An 18794-nucleotide genomic window follows, 5' to 3' on the forward strand; every position below is an offset into this window, starting at 1 on the left:
GAGAATCTCTATAAGTAATCTCTGTGAAACTGCAAAGGAGAATGATTCAGTAAATTTTACCCAGATATTTTTAGCAATCAAAAATGTAAGTGTTTTGTTTTGTTTTGTTTGTAGGAATTTATAGTTTTACCTAACCTAGAGATGTTGACTGCTGTGTTTCTTGGAAGGAATAGCTCATCAAAAGAGTTGGACATTTAGAAAACTGCATTTTTTCCCCTGTATATTAATGCTGTGAAAACTTAGGGAACCTGTGACTGGATTGCGCTCCTAGCTGCCTTTTGGCCATGTCTTTCTTTCATATGTTTCCTTTTCTCTTGAAAACGGATCTGCTTACCCATATACATCACATAGATGGCCTTTATGACTGTAACCTTCACACTTCAAGTGGCTAAACCATTATGTACACATGCTTTAAAAGTTTCCACCAGCAAAAGAATTAGAACCTGAGACTTGCTATTTTTGCAGCACTAGAACCACAGTTATTTCCCTAAAAAAAATTGATGTGTACTATCCAAAATCACATAATACCAGTTTGTGCAAGCATGGTCATTCACAGTGAGATATACACCTTGTTTGGGAACAGTCTCTGTAAGGAACCTTTTTCCTGGTAGGTTGCTAAATGACTGTAAATCAACAGAAAAGACAATTTGATGCCTTTAAGAGAAATTCTTATATAACTATGCTGGCCATAGGAAATCCTTCTTTCAAGGACTGTCACTGTCAGATAAACTTACTAGGTTGTTGGAGCTGCCCAGGCAGTGTTAGAGATCATTTAACTCAGTGTCTCTCTGAACCCTGTTTTAAACTGACCCTCAGGTCTTTTTCTTGCACCATAGCCATTCCAGTGCTCCAGCACACTGCCTCCACAAAGCATTGATCATTTTATGATGTTCATAAGAAGTGTCTCTTCCTTGATTCCATCATATCCTAAGACAGGAGACTCCTTTTATCATGGTGTCACCTCTTTACTGCCCATCCGAGATTGCTTGTCCTCTGGAAAATTATGACTGTGAGACACTAAGAACCTAAAATACTTTAAAGTTCCAACATCTCAACAAAAAAATGCCCGTGTTACCAAGGAGTATCTTTTGTCTCTTGCCTTCTATGTTGTTATTTCTAAAGGCTAATGGATTTACTTTGTATATCCTTAACTTCCCAAAGTGGTCTGTTTGCTTAAATTCTTTTTAACTCTATTTACAGTGTTTATTTATTTAAAAAATTAGTTCTAACTGTAAAGTAATACTTCCTTTTTTTTAATTTTAGAGAGAGAGAGAGAGCGAGAGCATAAGTTGGGGAGAGGGACAGAGAGAGACAGAGACAGAGACAGAAAATCTTAAGCAGACTCCACACTCAGCATGGAGCCAGATGCAGGGCTTGATCTCACGCCTCTAAGATCATGACCTCAGCCAAAATCAAGAGTTGGACTTGAGTCACTTAACTGACTGAGCCACCCAGGTGCCCCAATGGTTGCTTGTTTTAAAAATTCAAACAACATAAATATGTTTAAGAAGTAAAACATTTACAAAATTGAGGTTATAGTATATTGTTCTGCAACTCTGTGTTGTCACTTAACAATAATGAGTGGTTTTCATGTTAACACATATAGATCTACTTTTTTATATAATATTTGCATAATATTCCATTGTATGAAATTATCCAGATTTACCTAGCTATTCCTTTGTTAAATTAAATTTTTTGCTAATACAGATAATACTGGATTGAACATTCTTGGCACTTATATTTATGAACTTGAGCAAGTGTTTCTATAGAGCCCTAAAGGTGAAACTGATTGGTCAGAGATTAGGTACATATAAAATTTTGTTAGCTACTACCAAATTGCTCTTTCTGTTGAACCAAATTGTGAAACTTGGTATTTCAAGACATTTTGTTCCCCATGTACCTAATAAAGAAATGGTCTAGATCGTTAATACAGTCCTGAATATACTGAAACAGAATTATGTTTGTCTTTCCCACTAGATTGGTAATTAAAAGATGATATAGTCCCTGTCCGTAAATAGCTCACAATCTAGTAGAGGAGCCCACAGTCTTGTCTATAATAGTGTCATTTACTACATCGCCTAGAATGTAGAATGTACCCAGCAAATGAGTACTGTAGAACTGAAGTGTTTCTCTGTTTGTCTGAAAACTACTGTTTGGCAGATCTTCTTAATTTTACCAGCTGAGCCAAAGGGTGGTTTTAGAATATGGACTCCCTTTCTATTTTAGGAATGGCCTATTGGAAGAAGGAAGTTGTTGTCTTAAGTCTAAACCCTGTGACTGTTATTTATTTGATTGCTGCTGTTAATAAACTTAACATTTCTTCTCTTGTTCTCCGAATACACAATATACAGAAATGGAAGGAGGGTGAGCTGTTGGGAGCTTTACTCTACCATTAAGCATTTCTCTAAAGGCTACCTCACATTTGCACTTAGGTCACAAAACTTCTGTAACTTTAAGGTGAACCACCATCATTGAGAAGGTGGAACCTGGGATATGAGGATGTGTAGGCAGAACTTCGGGCCCCAGCATGCTATATTTAGGACAACCAGCCTTCTCTAACAAATCTCACTTAGCTCCGACCCTCCTTTTTTCTGTTTCTCTTCAGCATTTGTGTATTCAGTTTGCTTTGTATCAATTTGCACTTGTTTGCATGTTGCTTTATAAGTAATTTTAGAGGCTTTTTCCTCCTCACGTATGCATCGTTTTGTGTCCCCACCTAAAGTATGAGCTTTTTGAAGGCAGAAACCATGTCTTTGGTTTCTTTTGTATTTCCCATAGCACCTTTTACTGTGCTCAGCAGAGAGTGGGCATACAGTATATGTTGTGGAATGACATCCTGAGTGATCCCTCCCTGGCTGGGCCTAAGATTAAATACCTTGAAATGGAACAGTCCTAACCAACCTGGGAAAGGTATTCTCCATCTGGCATGTTGGTTGCTCATTTCAACTTGCTATTTGAAATGGCTCCCTTCAACATCTTTCCATAAAGTGGGACAAGTCGTGGCCGATGATGTACTTGCTGTGTGTGTTCCAGGCGAGTCTGCGGACACCAGAACTGACCTGGGAGCGAGTGAGATCCCAAGTTGACCATGTAATATGGCCTGATGGCAAGAGGATAGTATTGCTGGCAGAGGTAAGACCTAAGACTGGTAAGAGAAATTCACCCCTGACAGGAAAGACTGCAATATCCAGGTCCCCTCCTCCACATGTTCTCTCATTTTCAGCTCCTTTCGAGCACAAGCTTAACTACTTTACCAGTGGATTTTACATCTGACTGTGAAAAGTCTTTTCACTCAGCAATTAATAAACTATTTTGGTTCCTTACTTTTCCGCAATTATCCTGTCTGTCTGTGTCAATCTACAGGTAGAGTCAGATAATGACTCTTACTGTGGAAGAATTAGCAGATAGAGCCAATGCCACTTTGAGCGATGCCTACGAAGAGATAATGTCATTTGTGGGATGGCTTAATCAGTAAGCACAAAGCAGATATTCCTGACTGTACCTGAGACTGTTGTAGGCAAGCTCTAGGAGAGTCTTTGAGTTTAGATCATGTTTTTGAGTGACATTCCTCCGAGTTGAACCAGATGTGTAGTAGGCACCCAGCTGTCTATTGGTCGTATGATTACTATTTCCCTGTCCTGACTTCTTCTGGCTCAGACTTACTCTTCACTTTCATCCCACTTAACCTTCCGTGTCAATGTTTGGCTACTTTGCCTTTCTTGAAAGCTCCTCTTCCCTAGTCTTAGATTCCTGACGGCAATATCGATGCCCGCTGTTCTTACCTTGACAGTTTCTCTTCTTCAGAGAAAGATACCAAAATAACAAGAATGATAATAATATGTTTCTTGAGGTTTGATTTTCTGTCAGTTTTCCTTCCTTTTTTTAAAATTAAGGAAACTGAATACGAAGATGTAAAAGATATACCATCTTCACGGAGGGACCCTTAAATTTATGCTGGAGTACCCTTACTGTTCTCTTTACCTTTTTCCACCTTATCTCACCTTCTCACATACTTTAGGGCATCTGTAAAGGGACCGGATTACTCCTTCACGAGAAAGGAGCTTGTACAGGGAAGGGATGAGCAGGTTGTTAAATATTCATTAATTGCTTTTATATCAGCCAGCTGTCTGGTGACTTATTTCTAGTTGCCCTGGGAGGTCCCATCTAGTGATTTTGGTGACAAAAGCAAGCACCATGGTTTTTGGCTACTATGTTTCAGCAAAAAAAAAAAGGTGGTCACGCTTCCTAGGAAACAAAATAGGAAAGGATAGCAATCTCCAGTAGCCTCCAGCCCTTGTATTCTCTGAATCATCCACTAGAAATACAAGAATACCCTTGCATTCAGGAGAACCAAACTGCAGAAGAAGCACAGAAATCATCACAGCTTACTAAGTCCAAAGATACCTCCCCTCACAACCTGGAGAGGTTGCCCCTGGACTTGACTACATCCTTGCTCACAACGGTCTTTCAAAAGAATGCCAGTGCCTCTGAAGGGGGATATTCTGTTGCAGAAAGTATGAAATTCAAGAGAAGCATACCCTTCCTTGGCATAAGCCTCAGTATCACGTGACCGTCCCTATTCCTTTTTACATAATCCCAGAGATCTTTTATCCATTACCTTCATCAAATTTTCCAGAAGTTTTTAATTCCACTTAAATGTCGACCAATTCATGTCTATTTATCGAACACCTACTTTTTGTCCAGCCATGTTAGTTGGAAGTATTTGGAAAATTGCAGTTGTGTGCGTCCTTCGCTCCTCAAAGGCTAGAGACTTTGTCCTAACTCATCTGTGTCTTAACCCTTCTCTCCAGGGCCGTCTGCTGAACCTAAGCTGCTCCACAGTGCCTACATTTGTGCTCTCAATCACCGCCACTACTCAGGTAGGGCCATCAGAGCGGAAAGCAGTGGGCTGGAACGGGTCATCAGACCATCAGGGTTTCACTTGGTACGGCACATCAGCATCCATCTCTCTGCCTTTCTAGGCTCTTGCCTTGATAGAGCTTTACAATGCTCCTGAGGGTCGCTATAAGCAGGATGTCTACCTGTTGCCCAAGAAAATGGGTAAGCATGCGCTCTTCCATCCCTGTCCGTTCCCAAGTAGTTCAGAGTGAGAGGCTAAATGAAGTTTGGGGCACTAAATTTCTTATGGAAAGGGGGTGGGGAAGATATCTGTGCCTTCTAAAGTAGGAGCTAGGATTCCTAGGTTTCATTACTGATTGATTTACATTTTGCTATGATTTGGTTACATTATCATTACATTTTGCTATGCTTTGGTTTGCCTACCTGTGAATTTCAAGGATTTTTTTTCTCTTCAAGTATCTTATATGCAAGAATCTCAAAGGAGAAAAAAATCTTCCCCTAAGAAAGAGGACTCATCTTCCACCTTGTGACATCTGACTTATTCCAATTCTAGGCTGCTGCATAGCCCCTTCCAGACTTTCCTCAGACTGAGAAGACTTTTCATACTACATCTTCTAACTCTGGCCTCATTGTCAGGGCCAAAGGAAAGACTGAACAGCTCCTGTTAAGACTAGTCATGTGGGTGTTTCATATAAGGGAAACATTAAACTCTTGAAAATTTAAAGAACCCGCCTCAAGCACCTGAACTGATACAGTGTGTTTACAAACTCCTGAGGCAAAGATCAGGGAATAAATCAGCTTCTGGTTTTGTTTTGCTTTAGCACTTGATGCATGGCAACTGTTAGAAGTTGACATATTTTCCCTTTAATATATCCTTTGGAAGGATATAAAAGAAATACAACAGTCTATATTTTGGCTGAATATATAATGAAGTTAGGAAGACCAAACAAATAGTTAGAAAAATGACATAAAATTCTGAATAATATGTATTCAGGCAATAGAATATAGACAGAGCCCATAGCTAAGGATACTAAAAGCAAAGCAAACAGTGTAGTATCATTCTTAGACATTCCTTTCCAGTTTCCTCGGGTGTTAGTTTTTCTGAGTCGCCCAAAGTACAGAGTTTCCCACCTTTTATTCCCTTGCTATCCCATCCTTTCTTTTAGACCCTAAGAACTATTGCTTCTTTCATGTCTCCCTTACCTTTCTGGGGAGAAGGAAAGATTCAAGGATGAAACAGCTGGTAAGAAAGAAGTGTTACAGTTTTGAAAAACACTGGGCTTGAAGCTCAAGCAACCACTCCTTAGAATTCTGGGCCGGTGAGCCAAAGTTGAGCATTTTTCTTTCAGCTCCGAGAATTAGAAAGTGTCTCCCAACTTTTTAAGGCCTAGCCTGGCGAGCACAGCCAGACAAGAGGCATGAATGTTTATACCAGGGCTTCTGTGGTCTGTTCCAGATGAGTATGTGGCCAGCCTACACCTGCCCACCTTTGATGCCCACCTGACGGAGCTGACAGATGAACAGGCCAAGTATCTGGGACTCAACAAGAATGGGCCTTTCAAGCCTAATTACTACAGGTGCCTTGGGCCCCCCCAGAAAACAGGGAAACCCGGGTAGTAAAGAGCTTTCTGCACTGAAATTGGTCTTTACAACTTTTACTACATTTACATGAACTCAGAAAAATAAACCCACTCCCCCCTCAGTACCACCCCCAAAGGACTCTTTGAGGCTTTCTCCAGACATTAAATAGTGTTCCCTTTTCTGAATTTGCCTTTCTCCATTTCATCTTAAGATTATTTTTACCTCTTTATAGAGAAATACTGGGCATTTTCACTGATGTGAAAAAGCACCACAAGTATTTACCCTCACCATCCAATCCAGAAAAGTCCCTGTCTACCTGCTGTACCTTTAGGTGGGCTCTTCATGTCCCAGCATCCTCATAAGCTGATAACATAAGCTGATAACATAGTCTCATCTTTCTTTCTCCCTCTAGGTATTAAGTTCCTGTAATTCAAGCCAGAAGAAGTTTTAAGGAATAGAACTCCAAGTCTTTTCTCCACTCCTATACAGGAAAGAACCCAGCAAGCTGCTTCTCCAATCAGCTGCTCGCCGTGCTCACCCTATATGTTAGGTTATTTATTTATTAAAACCTAGAATCCTGTGCCTGTTGCCTTGGCCCAAAGTGTGGTTACTGCCCGGAAGGCTGTGAGAGCCACAAGGGACAGGCTGAGGAAGGAAAGAAATGGGGTAATCCTTCCCAGTGCATTTTTTGCATCATTCCCCGTTGACTTGGAATCCTCAGCAATGGTCATATGTCTCTTGTCCAGGTTCAGGAGTTAGTCCAGGGATTCCAGACTCCTTGTTCCCTGGGTTTTTTAGAATAAATTTCCTGCAGCTGCCTTTCTCAGCTTTGGCCCTTCCCTAGGTTAGGCCTTTTGGAAGCTACCGAGTCAACATGGCCTAAGTTCCCAGCCTTGACCATCACTATCACTGCCTTCTTTATAGAATGACTGGGAAGGAAGGAGTATATGTTATGGCTTTGGCAAGCTACACCAAAAACTTAGCTATGCCTGTGCTGACTTGGAGTCTTCTTCCTTACCCAGGACTCCTTTCTTCCTTGAATAGTCATGTCTATTTTAACACTTTCTGGGTCCAAGAGGGATGTGCCTCCATTATTTCCTCTGCAGCTCTGGTGTTTGTCAGATATTTGTCTTGCCATCTTTCTAACCCAGCTAACCCCTGCTCAGGAAGTGGGGGCTAGCCCCAGTGGGGCCCATAGTTTTACTTGTCATTTAACTGGACAGTTTCCCGGGAAGTTCCCTCTAGACTGGCACTGTCTCAGAAAAGGAGAGAAACTCTGCTTCCTGAAATTTCCTCTTACTGCCTAAAACTGCTTTTGAAACTGAGCAAGGAAAGATGAACTTTCCAATGGATCTGGGGGGTGTAGGGCTCTGGAAGTAGGACAGGTCACTCACGCCCGCAGCTTGTCACTCTAAAGAAGCAGAATGTATTTATTTGTCTCCTGGGAAGGGCTCTGCAGCTAAACTGGGTAAGCTATACAGAGGTGACACTGTAAACTGTGTCCAAATGATTAAAGCTAGTTTGACTAGTTTCAACTTCATCAGACATTTCATTTCTTTGGCCATTGCCATTGATGAAACTAGGATCTGATGTCTCTACGATTTAGTCTGTGGTTTTTCTTTTCTGCTGGGATATATTTTTATGTTCTTGCCTCTTCCATCTCAAGACTCTATAATTCAGAGGTAGTTTCTTGAGTAACTCCAACATTACAAAAAACTAGTAATGCAAGCAGCCTGAAATTTTATGTCCCACGTAAGAGTTGGATACCTTTTGGAGACTGACATGTTGATCTTAAGGGTTTCACTGGGACCAGACTTGTTCTGAGAGTTAAAGTCTGGAGTGGCCCTAGAAATCTTGAATGAAATGAGTCCCTTTCCCACCACCCCCCCCCCCGACAACTTTCTTTAACACTCTCATGTTTGTTGGTTTGTTCCCCCCCCCCCCCCTTTTTTTCCTACCCTGGTCTGCCTCATAGTCTCAAGACCAAGGTAACTCAAGGAAACACCACCAGACCACCCAGGATCACTATAACCTTCCCACCCTGATTCTCCTCACCTACCTCCACTTTGTTCAAATTCCCCTGGCGTTCATATATACTTTCAGAGCTAGTCTGGAAGTGACCTTCCTTTTGGAGGTAGAGAGGTGGCCTTTGGATAAATGGCTGTTTGCTTCATTAAATAGTATGCAGTCTCAGCCTAGAGAGTCTGGTTCCTCAGAGGCTTTATGTCTTAGCACATACCGGAAAAGTGCCACATATATGGCTATATTCTTTCATGAGGAAGATTGTAAATGCTGAAAATTCTACTAGACCTCTCAGTTCTTCCTTTTGCCTACCCAGTTCTGAGTTTTGTATTAATTGCATCTCTTTTGTATTAGTGAATTGGATACAGGTCTTTGTAACTTTTACCAAGGGCAGATTCCATTAGGTAGATATCTGGACTCTAGCCTGTTATGTTCATAAGCCAAAAACCATAACTTGCTGTTTCTCAGTAAAGCCGAGTTCTCTAGGGAGCAGTATTACTTAGGTACTGATCCTGACAGAGCACACCCTGCCTTGTTATAGTGAAGAGACCCATTGCAAATAAAAAAGGAGCCACCTTTGGGCCTCTAAGTTTGATTGCCAGTGTTGCTGCCCATGGTGAGATATTTGCCTCTGAGTTTCAGATGACCCCCTTTCCTTTCTCTCTAGGGACCCCATGTCATCAACCATTAGGAAGGAGGAGGCCCAGGCCTCCTGAGTATTTGGGTTCTACCTTAGTGTTGGAATTTGGTCATTATTCCCTCTACCCTTGGAATCAGACAACAAACTGTGTCTTCTTCCCTCAAGCTCTCACCTTAGATGCATTCAGGTATCTGGAAGCATAGGAAAGAAGACGAATTATCTGTTTGTATATGGCCCTGGCTGGTGGAGATACTTAGCATTTTTTCTGCAATGAATTTCTGCTAGTTTTCAAGGTCTCATTTGCCTTCTTAATGGAAATTCAGGGTTTTTGTTTTTTGTTTTTTGTTTTCCTCGTTAAAAAAAGAAAAAAGGTATCTGGTCTACCTTCTGTCTGCCCTCCTACCTCCTCAACCTACCCTCCCATATGAGCACGGCTCCCCATGGCCACATACTCCTGCAAAGCTTTTTTGCTGCTTGGCTTTTCTCTGAACAGATCTGAAATTGCTGCTCCTGTGGTTTTCTCAAAATTAACTTTGTCATGGTTTTAAAAAAAAGAAATCAAAATGCATTGTTGCATTAAGCTTTTTTAATAAAGGAAATTATGGAAAGAAAATAGGCAACACCAGCAAATTATATGTAGAGAATAAACTAAACTATATATATATAATATATATATATTATATATATAATCATCTAGTTCTCATTGTCATCTTACTGAAAGGAAATAAAACCTCTAAGGATCACCGTTTCTGAGAGGATCTTGGAAATCTTTATGTCTAAGTGATTGTATTAGATCAGCAATAATGACTATGTAATCTCAAAAGATAAATAAAATATTCTTAAAATGGATTCTTATCTTGAGAGTATTGCTTGCTTCTGTGAACTAGGAATTCAAGAGATGAGTGATGTTTCTTGGCAACAGGCTGGAGAGCCTACTGCAGGGCAAAGATGTGAAAAGTTGAAGTGGTTACCAATAGCATATTTGAATGGCCTTAGCCTTGGGTCCCTTATTCCATGGTAGGCCATTCCACTAATATCTTTCCCCCAACCCACCCCCTGCTATGTGTGTAAAGAACCTGCTTTCTCAAAACCATCACCCCCGGGAGTTGAAAAGTATAGAGAAAATAGAGTGTGGTTCTAGATCCCCCAAGCCCTCTGTGTTCTGCCCTTAGCTGGACAACACAAGATGCCAGCATCCATGGTTTGGGATTAAAGGGTCCTGACACCCAGAACTTGACTACATCCAACCAAAGGGAAGAAATAAATTACTCTGACAGAGATTTGTTTCCAGATCAGCTTTTGCCTGACTAAATCAGAAACTAAAGGGCGAATCCAACTTCCTCTTCTTCCTCAACTACCAGTAGAGTGGCCATTTTTGAGCCAGTTTTCTAATAGCCACCTCTCTTAGTTGACAAATTAAACTAGTTCTTCCTGTATGCAAGATGTTTTCTTCCCTCTTAGAATCTTCTGCTACTTGGACTTGTGTTTACCTAAACTAAGGGCTAAAACAGTTTGGGTAGTTGGTAATGGCTCAAAGCTGGTGCCACTCCAGTTGCGAAGGAGAATGCAGGGGCCAGCAATGAAACCTATGAGCCACTGGCAGGTTTCACCCCCCTACAGCAGGGCTTGGCTCCTCTTCTGTGAAAGATGGGAGCATGGGTGCCTGGGTCTTAGTTTCAGACTCACGGGGTAAGCCCTGACTATGCACTGCTGTGCAATTTCTCTAGCCTGTGGTCCTGTGGAAAGAGACTGGACCTCTTAAGTCAGGCTCACTTGCCTAGCTCTTCCATTTACAAGTTGTATAATTTGACCAATATGATATAATGACTCAGAGCCTTGGTTTTCTTGCCTTTGAAATGGGTAATGCTTATCTCCTGGGGTCAGGACTTAAAGATCTGATTTAATTTTTAAAATGCTGCTTAAAAATCTGGCACACACCGTGCTACACAAACATCAGTTTCTTATCTCAGTCTAAGGGTCCTAAATCCCCTGTTGCCTCATTACACCTTCATGTGCAGCATTGATGGGAGAGGAAGATATTCTGTCTTTTTTCTACCACATCATTCCAGCTGCCCAATGCCCTAAAAAATTAGATACTGTAAGACTTTCTGCACCTTATGTTTTTTTTAAGTGTTTGTTTATTTTTGAGAGAGAGAGCGTGAGCAGGGGGAGGGCCAGAGAGAGAGGGACACAGAATCCAAAGCAGGCTCCAGGCTGTGAGCTGTTAGCACAGAGCCAGACACAGGGCTCGAACCCACGAACCATGGGATTGTGACCTGAGCCGAAGTCGGATGCTTAACTGACTGAGCCACCCAGGCACCCCTCTACATCTTATTTTTAAGTTCTATAACAGGTGCTGTCTATTTAGTCAAGTATCTGACCTCCATGCTTACATGGGGAAAGGAATATGTTCAGTCCTTGGAATTATACCTATTTATACCTCTGCCAGGAGCCCCCAAATGCCTGAGTTTGGGGACAAGGAAAAGTGGTAGTGTTGATTTAAAAATAATTCAGCACGGGAGCCATCTCTGCAAGATAGAAAAACTTGTAGACCAGCCCCTGACTGATTAGCCCTCAGGTGTATGTATGGATGCCTCTGTGGTCAATGGTATTGACGGCTAGCACATCTTTACTGACAAATAAGCTAAAAGAAGTTCAGTGTGTACCAAGTCCATGGCCTATAATTTCAAAGTTTTCAGTTCATCCATGGTTTCTTGTCAACTTCTTCCAGGAGTTGTTTCCAGATACCTTCTTCCTTCTGACCAGTTCTGAAAGTGGGGCTATAATGAGCAGACAGATGTCCGATCTTCACTGTCTCCCATTCCACAGGGTGTAGAGAAGATAATGGATTGAGGTCTCTTGTGTTGATCCTTTGCAATCTCCATAACACCCGTTTTTCAAACCCCTTCTCTGAAAGTGAAGCCAGATGGAGCTCTAGGCTTAACAATTAGCTTTGCATAGAGGCCAGAGAGGACTTGAGAGGTATCCTCAGTCCTCCCCACTGAAGCCAGCTTGAGGCTTTGTTCTTTCGCCCAAGGTATACACTGGAAAAGGAAGAAAGCCTCAAAACTGGCCACCACTGACTGTTTGGGGATCCTGATGATTGACTAAGCTCACAAAAGACGATGAAGCTCTGGGCCTATCAATCCTAGAACTCTGACTGCTTAGGAGGACAGGAATTGGGAGTAGGAAGATAGAATAATTAATTCTTTTATTAAGAAACCCTAATGGGTTGTGCAGTGGCGGCTTTACCACACTGCAGCAGTGATGAGCTAGGCGTGGGTTGTGAATTTTAAAGCAGAGTGTGACTCTTTTAGAGTTTAACAAATTATACCCAAAAAGAAAATTCCAAAATCAAATAGTTGAGGCCTCGAGCCATGAACTTTCTTGGAAATTCGGGTCATTTCAATTCTGTTAAGCCAGTAGGTCTGAACTGCAGAAGATATTGCCCCTCAGGAAACATTTTTGCCATATCTGGAGACACTTTTGGTGGTCACAACTTGGGGGAGGGTACTACAGGCATCTACTATGGAGAGGCCAGGGATTCTGCTAAACATCCTACAATGCATGGAACAGCTCCCCACCACAAGTTTTTCAGTCCCTATTACAGAAATCTTGTGCTAAACGTACATATATGAGGTATACAAAATGAACAAAACTTGGCCCTACTCTCAAGAAACTTCTATCCACGTTGGTGGGAATGGGAGAAGAAAGGGAAGTACAGTACATGAGTACGGTAAGGAGATGTTGGGGACAAAAGAGAAAGTGAGAAAGCTCCAAGGAGTTCTCACTCTCAACTCTGCCTTCATCCATCACCTACCGACTAGCAGAGTAAATTCTGAGGGAGACATACGGTTAAGAAAGGGACAGAGCTGTCCATAAGATACAGGAAGGGGGAGCAGCAGCCATTCCTTTGAGCCTCTTACTTTGGGGATATAGTAGAAAATATAAGAGGGGCGCCTGGGTGGCTCAGTTGGCTAAGCATTCGACTTCGGCTCAGGTCATGACTTCACAGTTTGTGAGTTCGAGCCCCGCCGTCCGGCTCTGTGCTGACAGCTCAGAGCCTGGAGCCTGTTTCAGATTCTGTGTCTCCCTCTCTCTCTGCTCCTCCCCCCACTCGCACTCTGTCTCTCTCTCAAAATAAAATAAAGACATAAAAAAATTTTAAAAAGAAAGAAAATAGAAGAGTTTTGAATCCAAGCAGACTTGGCATGACACCCACCCAGTCGGAGCGGGTTGAGAACGGTCAAAAGGATGGCTTTCTGGAAGAGGAGGTAATAATGAAATAGAATCTTTATGGGACAATAGAAGCTAGCCAAGAAGAAGAGCAGAAAGTTTTTTTTCCAGAAAGAACAGCAAATACACTTAGACAAGATGGAACACCTTGGGAACTGCGAGGAGTAATCTCTGAGTCCTGGTTTTCTCAACAGTAATACAGGATTAGTGGAAACAACCTGTCAGAGAGAAGTAGCATAAGATATCTGGAAAGTTTCTAGTGCAAGGCCTAGAACAAAGTGGCAGTTCAACAATTCCCTCAATCCCATCCTTTTGATCCCACCCATTCCCCTCAGGCTGCTTTTTGGGGACTATTTACTGTCAACAGCGTTTTAGATAATTAGCTGACCAGAGAGCTTCCTTTGTATCAAGCCCTCGGGAGGGATCTTAGAGGAAGGAAGGAAAGTGCTAGGGAGCATACGGGGATTTGCTCTCCATTCAACGTTTCTCCCTAGCTCACACTTGAGGAAGGTGCCCTACTTCACAAGAGAAAGGCAGATGACCAGAAGCAGCCCTGAAGGGCACCAGGGATTTTCACTGAAGTGAAAATGCCCCATCCCACCCCTCAACCCACCATCTCCCAGTCGAGCCCTCACTCCAGGCGGGATAAGTTCTCGAGAAATCTGAGAGGGCGAATCTCTCGTTGCCTTCGGTGTCCCTGACCACCCGGCGGTGCCATGCCTCCCCTGCGATTGAATCGGGACTAGGGGCGTCATGCGGGAGCTAGGATAGGACATCTGTGGTAATGGGGAAACCGAGACTGCAGTGGAGCAGGAGGCGGAGACTAGAGCTGCCCGAAAAGGTCGCTATTTGGGAGCGGGTGAGTGCTGAGCGAGAAGCAAAAAGATAACCCGCCAAACCTCTAGGCCCAGAATTCGGGAAGTAATGCCGAGAGCCTACCCCCGAGGCTAAAGCTACCAGCAACGCGGCAGGACTTAAAAAAAATAGGAGGGGGGACGTCCCGTAAATGAGCCCCCCCTCCTCCGAGTCCCGCTCGGAACGGCCGAACAGCCAATCGCGATGCGGGGCGGGGCTGCGGAGCGCGGCCGCAGCCAATAGTTGCGGAGAGGGCGGAGCCTGGATCCCAGCGCGCGGCGGCGGGGTCGCCCCGGGCAGAGATCGCGGAGGGGCTGAGGTAGCCGCCGAGTAGGGTGGCATGGAGGACCCCGCGGCGCCCGGGGCCGGAAGCGCGTCCACCAATGGCAACGGCAACGGCGGCGGCAAAGGGAAGCAGACGGCACCCAAGGGCCGGGAAGCGTTCAGAAGCCAGCGGCGGGAGTCGGAGGTGAGGAGCCCGGAGAGCTTCAGTTGGGGCCGGGAGACGCCCACGGGCGGGAAGCCGTGGCTGAGGTGATTCGGCCCGGTCCCCCTCCCCTGCCCTTCCGGAGCCCCCGGCGCGTTCGGGGCCGCCCCTCGGAGCGGGCGTCTGCGGGGTCTGCCGCAGCCTGGGCTCTGCAGCCCCTGACCCCTCTCTGCCTGTCTCCTGGTCGGGGGCTTCTTAGCCTTCTGGCCTCTCCTCCGGGGACGCGAAGATGTAGCGCGATCGAGACCATACCTGATACTTTTCAAATATTGATCGCACTTAGTCTCTGCAGCCCCTTGAAGTGGGGATTCGTGTTTTAGATTTACGGGAAGAAAATCTAAAGGTTTTCCTCTGAACGGAGAGGTTTAGCGACTGGCCTGAAGGGGTGAGGGGCCAGAGCTCCGCCGCAGTGGAGACGGGCCGGCGTGGGGGGCAGCCGAGCTCCCACTCCTGGGCCAGCGAGCAGATCCAGATGTGCCGAGTGACTTCTGCGCGGCCCCTTCCCCCGTGTGTTGGCAGGCTGTTTAGGGAGTGCCTTCCACGGACATCAGGACCCCTACCCGTAAGGGTCAACGAGAGGCTTCAGGCCGGGGCTGTACCGGAGGGAGTGGATGGAACTGCTCAGGATACAAACCCACAGATAGGAATATGAATGTTTGGGTTACCTCCTCGTCTTCTGAAAAGGAATTCTAACTGGGAGGATGAAAGGCGTGAATTATTAGTCTCCGACTGCCTCATGCAGCCAGTGTCCATTAACTGGCCAAGAGTAGAATTGGATCTGAGTGGGGATCAGGAGGATAGACCCCAAAACGTCAGGTGTGAAAGGGACTGTAGAGATCATCTGCTTTAGCCCTTTCTCGTCCAGAAGTAAGAGACAGAAGTCACTTGCCCAAGATCCTGCATCTGGCATAGTGGCCACGAGCACCGAGCTTTGGGGTCATCCAGACCAGGTTTTGAATCCTAGCCCTATCACTTACTCTCTGTGTGACTTTTGGTAAATTGCCAAGCCTCTCTGAGCTCCAGTTCCTTCTTTCTGTAAATGAGGTTAATGCTACCTACCTCAGAAGGTTGAGATAAAGTCAAATGAGATAATTGGATGTCAGATGTTTAATTCAGTGCAGGCACAGGCCATGTAATTGGTCAGTACAGAGTAGCTCATAGGGCCAGACCTGGTACTAGAAGCCAGGTCTTTCTTGTCCCAGTCGGTTTACCATTTGAATAGTACCTCGCAGTTTCCAGAGGGATTTCATGTAGGTTTTTCATTTTGATACAGAAAAGTAGGAATCCCTCCCATTTTTTAAAAGAGAGAAGTGGAGATGAAAAGACTAGTCCAAAATCACACCCCCTTTCAGAGACAGAGCTCAGCTCTGCTGTCTGGCTAGGTGAGGGTTTTATCCACATCACCTCCCTCCCTGCCTCACTATGAATCTGGCCTTTTAGAACACCCTGTACCTCCTTCCCCCAAGGCGACATTGTTTTCGCTTAAATGTTTTTTTTTTTTGGGAGAAGAGGGTGGGCCATTCATTATTTCAAAAATTATTGAGTCCTTTCTACATGCCCATCACTGTTTAGGTGCTAGGGATACAATAGTGAACAAGACAAGGTCTTTTTCTGTGGCGCAAACATTCTAGCCAGGGTGGAGAGACAATATGCAAGTAAATAAAATAATCAGTTTCAGAATGATATGTTCTTTGGGAGAATTAAACCTCCTGACATAGGAGGGCTTTTCCCTGCCTATCAAGTCTCCCATCAGGGAAAGGACTCTGATAGTACTTTCCTTTTGCCACTGAGTCCAGTATCCAGAGACTCAGAGCTTTCCACCTGCCCCACAGTTTTACCTCCTGGTTGTCTGCAGCTGTACTTTTTATGCACGGAAACGGACAACTGCAGTGATCCTCTCCATCTGGGCTCATTGCCTGCCAAAAGGCTGGCTGGAAAGATTAGCTTTCCTCCACCTTCCACTGCAGCAGGAAAGCTGCTTTTTACCTGTCAGTACATTCCCAGACTCAGATGACCATCTGCCTTTCCTTCCTTCCCTCCTTTTGCTTTCCTGTGAGAGACAGTCCTCGGGGGAGATGGATTATCCGCACCCCCCCCCCCCAACCACCACCTTGGGCTTCTAAAGGATTACTGGAAGAGAGTTACTGTTGGCACAATTCAAGAGAGCCTCCCCATCCATCACTGTGCCTGTAGGGGACACTGGTTGACCTACCCTCTCCCAACGGTTTAGTGTATGAACATCCCAACGAAAATAGGAAGCTAGAGAATAATTGTTTGCTTAATAAGAAGATTCTTGGGGTGCCTGGGTGGCTCAGTCAGTTAAGCGTCTGACTGTTGATATCCACTCATGTCATGATCTCATGGTCTGAGAGATTGAGCCCAGCCTCTACACTGACAGAAAGGAGCCTGCTTGGGATTCTGTCCCTCTCTCTGCCCCTCTCCCTCTCTCTCTGTCCCTCCCCACCTGTGCCCAAGCTCTCTCTCAAAATAAATAAGTAAATAAATAAACATTTTTAAAAATTTAAAAGAAAAAGAAAGCTCTTAACCAAATGAGTCACCTCAGACCTCTTTCAGCCAGATTCCCTGGTTTAATTGGTTCCCAAATTCCTTGACAAAATTTTACTGGTTTGTGGCAAGAGGAGGAAAATTCAGGGCATTGAAGTAAGTTTTTCATAAAATGTAGTTCAATGCAATAAATTTAAAGAGTGTGTTCAATTTGGGGCATCTGGCAAGCTCTGTTGGTAGAACATGCAAATCTTGATCTCAGAGTCATGAGTTTAAGCCACATGTTGGGTGAAGAGCTTACTAAATAAATAAATAAAATAAGGATGTATGTGATTTATGTATTTATTTAGACTAAACTTTTTACTTTGGAGGGATTTTAGGTTTATAGAAAAGTTGCAGAGGTGGTATAGAGGGTTCCTGTACCCCTCGCTCAGTTTCCCCTGATGCCAGCCTTTCAGGTTTCCACAGTGCCTTAGCCAAACCATGGAAGCAGCACTGGTCCATTGACTCATGCAAGGCTCTGTTCCTTGGGAGTTCTTCTCAGGCCTGGTCTGGCCTGGCCAGCCCCCGCCTCACCCATAGCAGTTCTTCTGAACCTCCTCTGGGCTGTGAGAATTTCTCAGTGAACCTCATCCAGAGTCTGTCTGACATAAGGCAAGGTTTTGGGCTTTCAGGTGGAAGACCAGAGTGGTGACTGCCCTTCTTATCACATCATAGCAGGGGACATGCAACATCTTGTCATTGGGATGCTGGCCCTGGGCCCCACCGCAGGATGTATGCAATTTAAAACAGTATTTTTCAAACTGTGAGTTGAGACCAACATTTTTTAAAAGAAATAGAATAATAAAATCTAAATCACATAGTAATGGTATTATTTTTTAAAACTTTTGTTCTGGTTTTGTGTGTGTGTTGGAACATGTAAAATTTATTTATTCTTTGATTTACAAGCAAAAAACTTCGAAAAACATTACTTTTAATAACTCTTTTATTCTAAAATTGTGTCCTCATTTTGGGATATTAAACTGTTCTTTTTTGAAATATATATTTTAAAAAGGTTTTTAAGTCTCTGTTAATCAGAATAAAACCTCAACTACCTAATGTCATTCCCACCCTCCACCTTTTTTTTTTTTCTGACTGGTTTCTGTAACCCAGAAGTATTTGGAAATATTTGCAATAATGGATTTAAACATGATTTGCATTGTTGGCAATGTAAATTGATAAAGTGGTTTCGGAAAACAAAAAACGAATCTATCCTTAGGAAAGATCCTAAATATGAAAACATTTATAGGTGTATTACAACTTTATGTTTATAGTAAAGAAAAATTAAAAACAACTTATATGATCAACAATAGAGAACTGGTTGGGGCGCCTGGGTGGCTCAGTCGTTTGAGCCTCCAACTTCGGCTCAGGTCATGATCTCATGGTCTGTGAGTTCGAGCCCCATGTCGGGCTCTGTGGTAACAGCTCAGAGCCTGGAGCCTGCTTCGGATTCTGTGTCTCCCTCTCTCTGACCCTCCCCTGTTCTTGCTCTGTCTGTCTCTGTCTCAAAAATAGATGAACATTAAAAAAAAAAAATTAAAAAACAAAACAAAACAATAGAGAACTGGT

General features: G+C 43.7%; 2 protein-coding genes across 10 annotated transcripts in view; both read left to right on the forward strand.

The window, feature by feature from the left end:
* Nucleotides 1–9952, forward strand: part of AHCYL2 (adenosylhomocysteinase like 2) — a 171065-nt gene extending 161113 nt beyond the window's left edge. For all 8 annotated transcript variants that reach the window (XM_078439649.2, XM_078439658.2, XM_078439662.2 and 5 more), the window contains 5 exons: nt 3034–3132; nt 4812–4880; nt 4983–5061; nt 6317–6437; nt 6854–9952. In XM_078439649.2, the coding sequence (XP_078295775.1) occupies nt 3034–3132; nt 4812–4880; nt 4983–5061; nt 6317–6437; nt 6854–6860 (375 nt within the window). In that variant the 3' untranslated portion in view covers nt 6861–9952. The remainder of the gene's footprint in view (nt 1–3033; nt 3133–4811; nt 4881–4982; nt 5062–6316; nt 6438–6853) is intronic.
* Nucleotides 9953–13458: 3506 nt separating this feature from the next.
* STRIP2 (striatin interacting protein 2) overlaps nt 13459–18794 on the forward strand; it is a 46602-nt gene continuing 41266 nt past the window's right edge. Inside the window, exon 1 of one of the 2 annotated variants that reach the window (XM_060633113.3) lies at nt 13459–14663. In XM_060633113.3, the coding sequence (XP_060489096.1) occupies nt 14535–14663 (129 nt within the window). In that variant the 5' untranslated portion in view covers nt 13459–14534. The remainder of the gene's footprint in view (nt 14664–18794) is intronic. The other variant, XM_060633111.3, reaches the window with a different exon arrangement.

Source organism: Panthera onca, chromosome A2 (genome assembly GCF_046562875.1).
Source record: "Panthera onca isolate mPanOnc1 chromosome A2, mPanOnc1 haplotype 2, whole genome shotgun sequence".
Lineage (NCBI taxonomy): Eukaryota > Metazoa > Chordata > Mammalia > Carnivora > Felidae > Panthera > Panthera onca.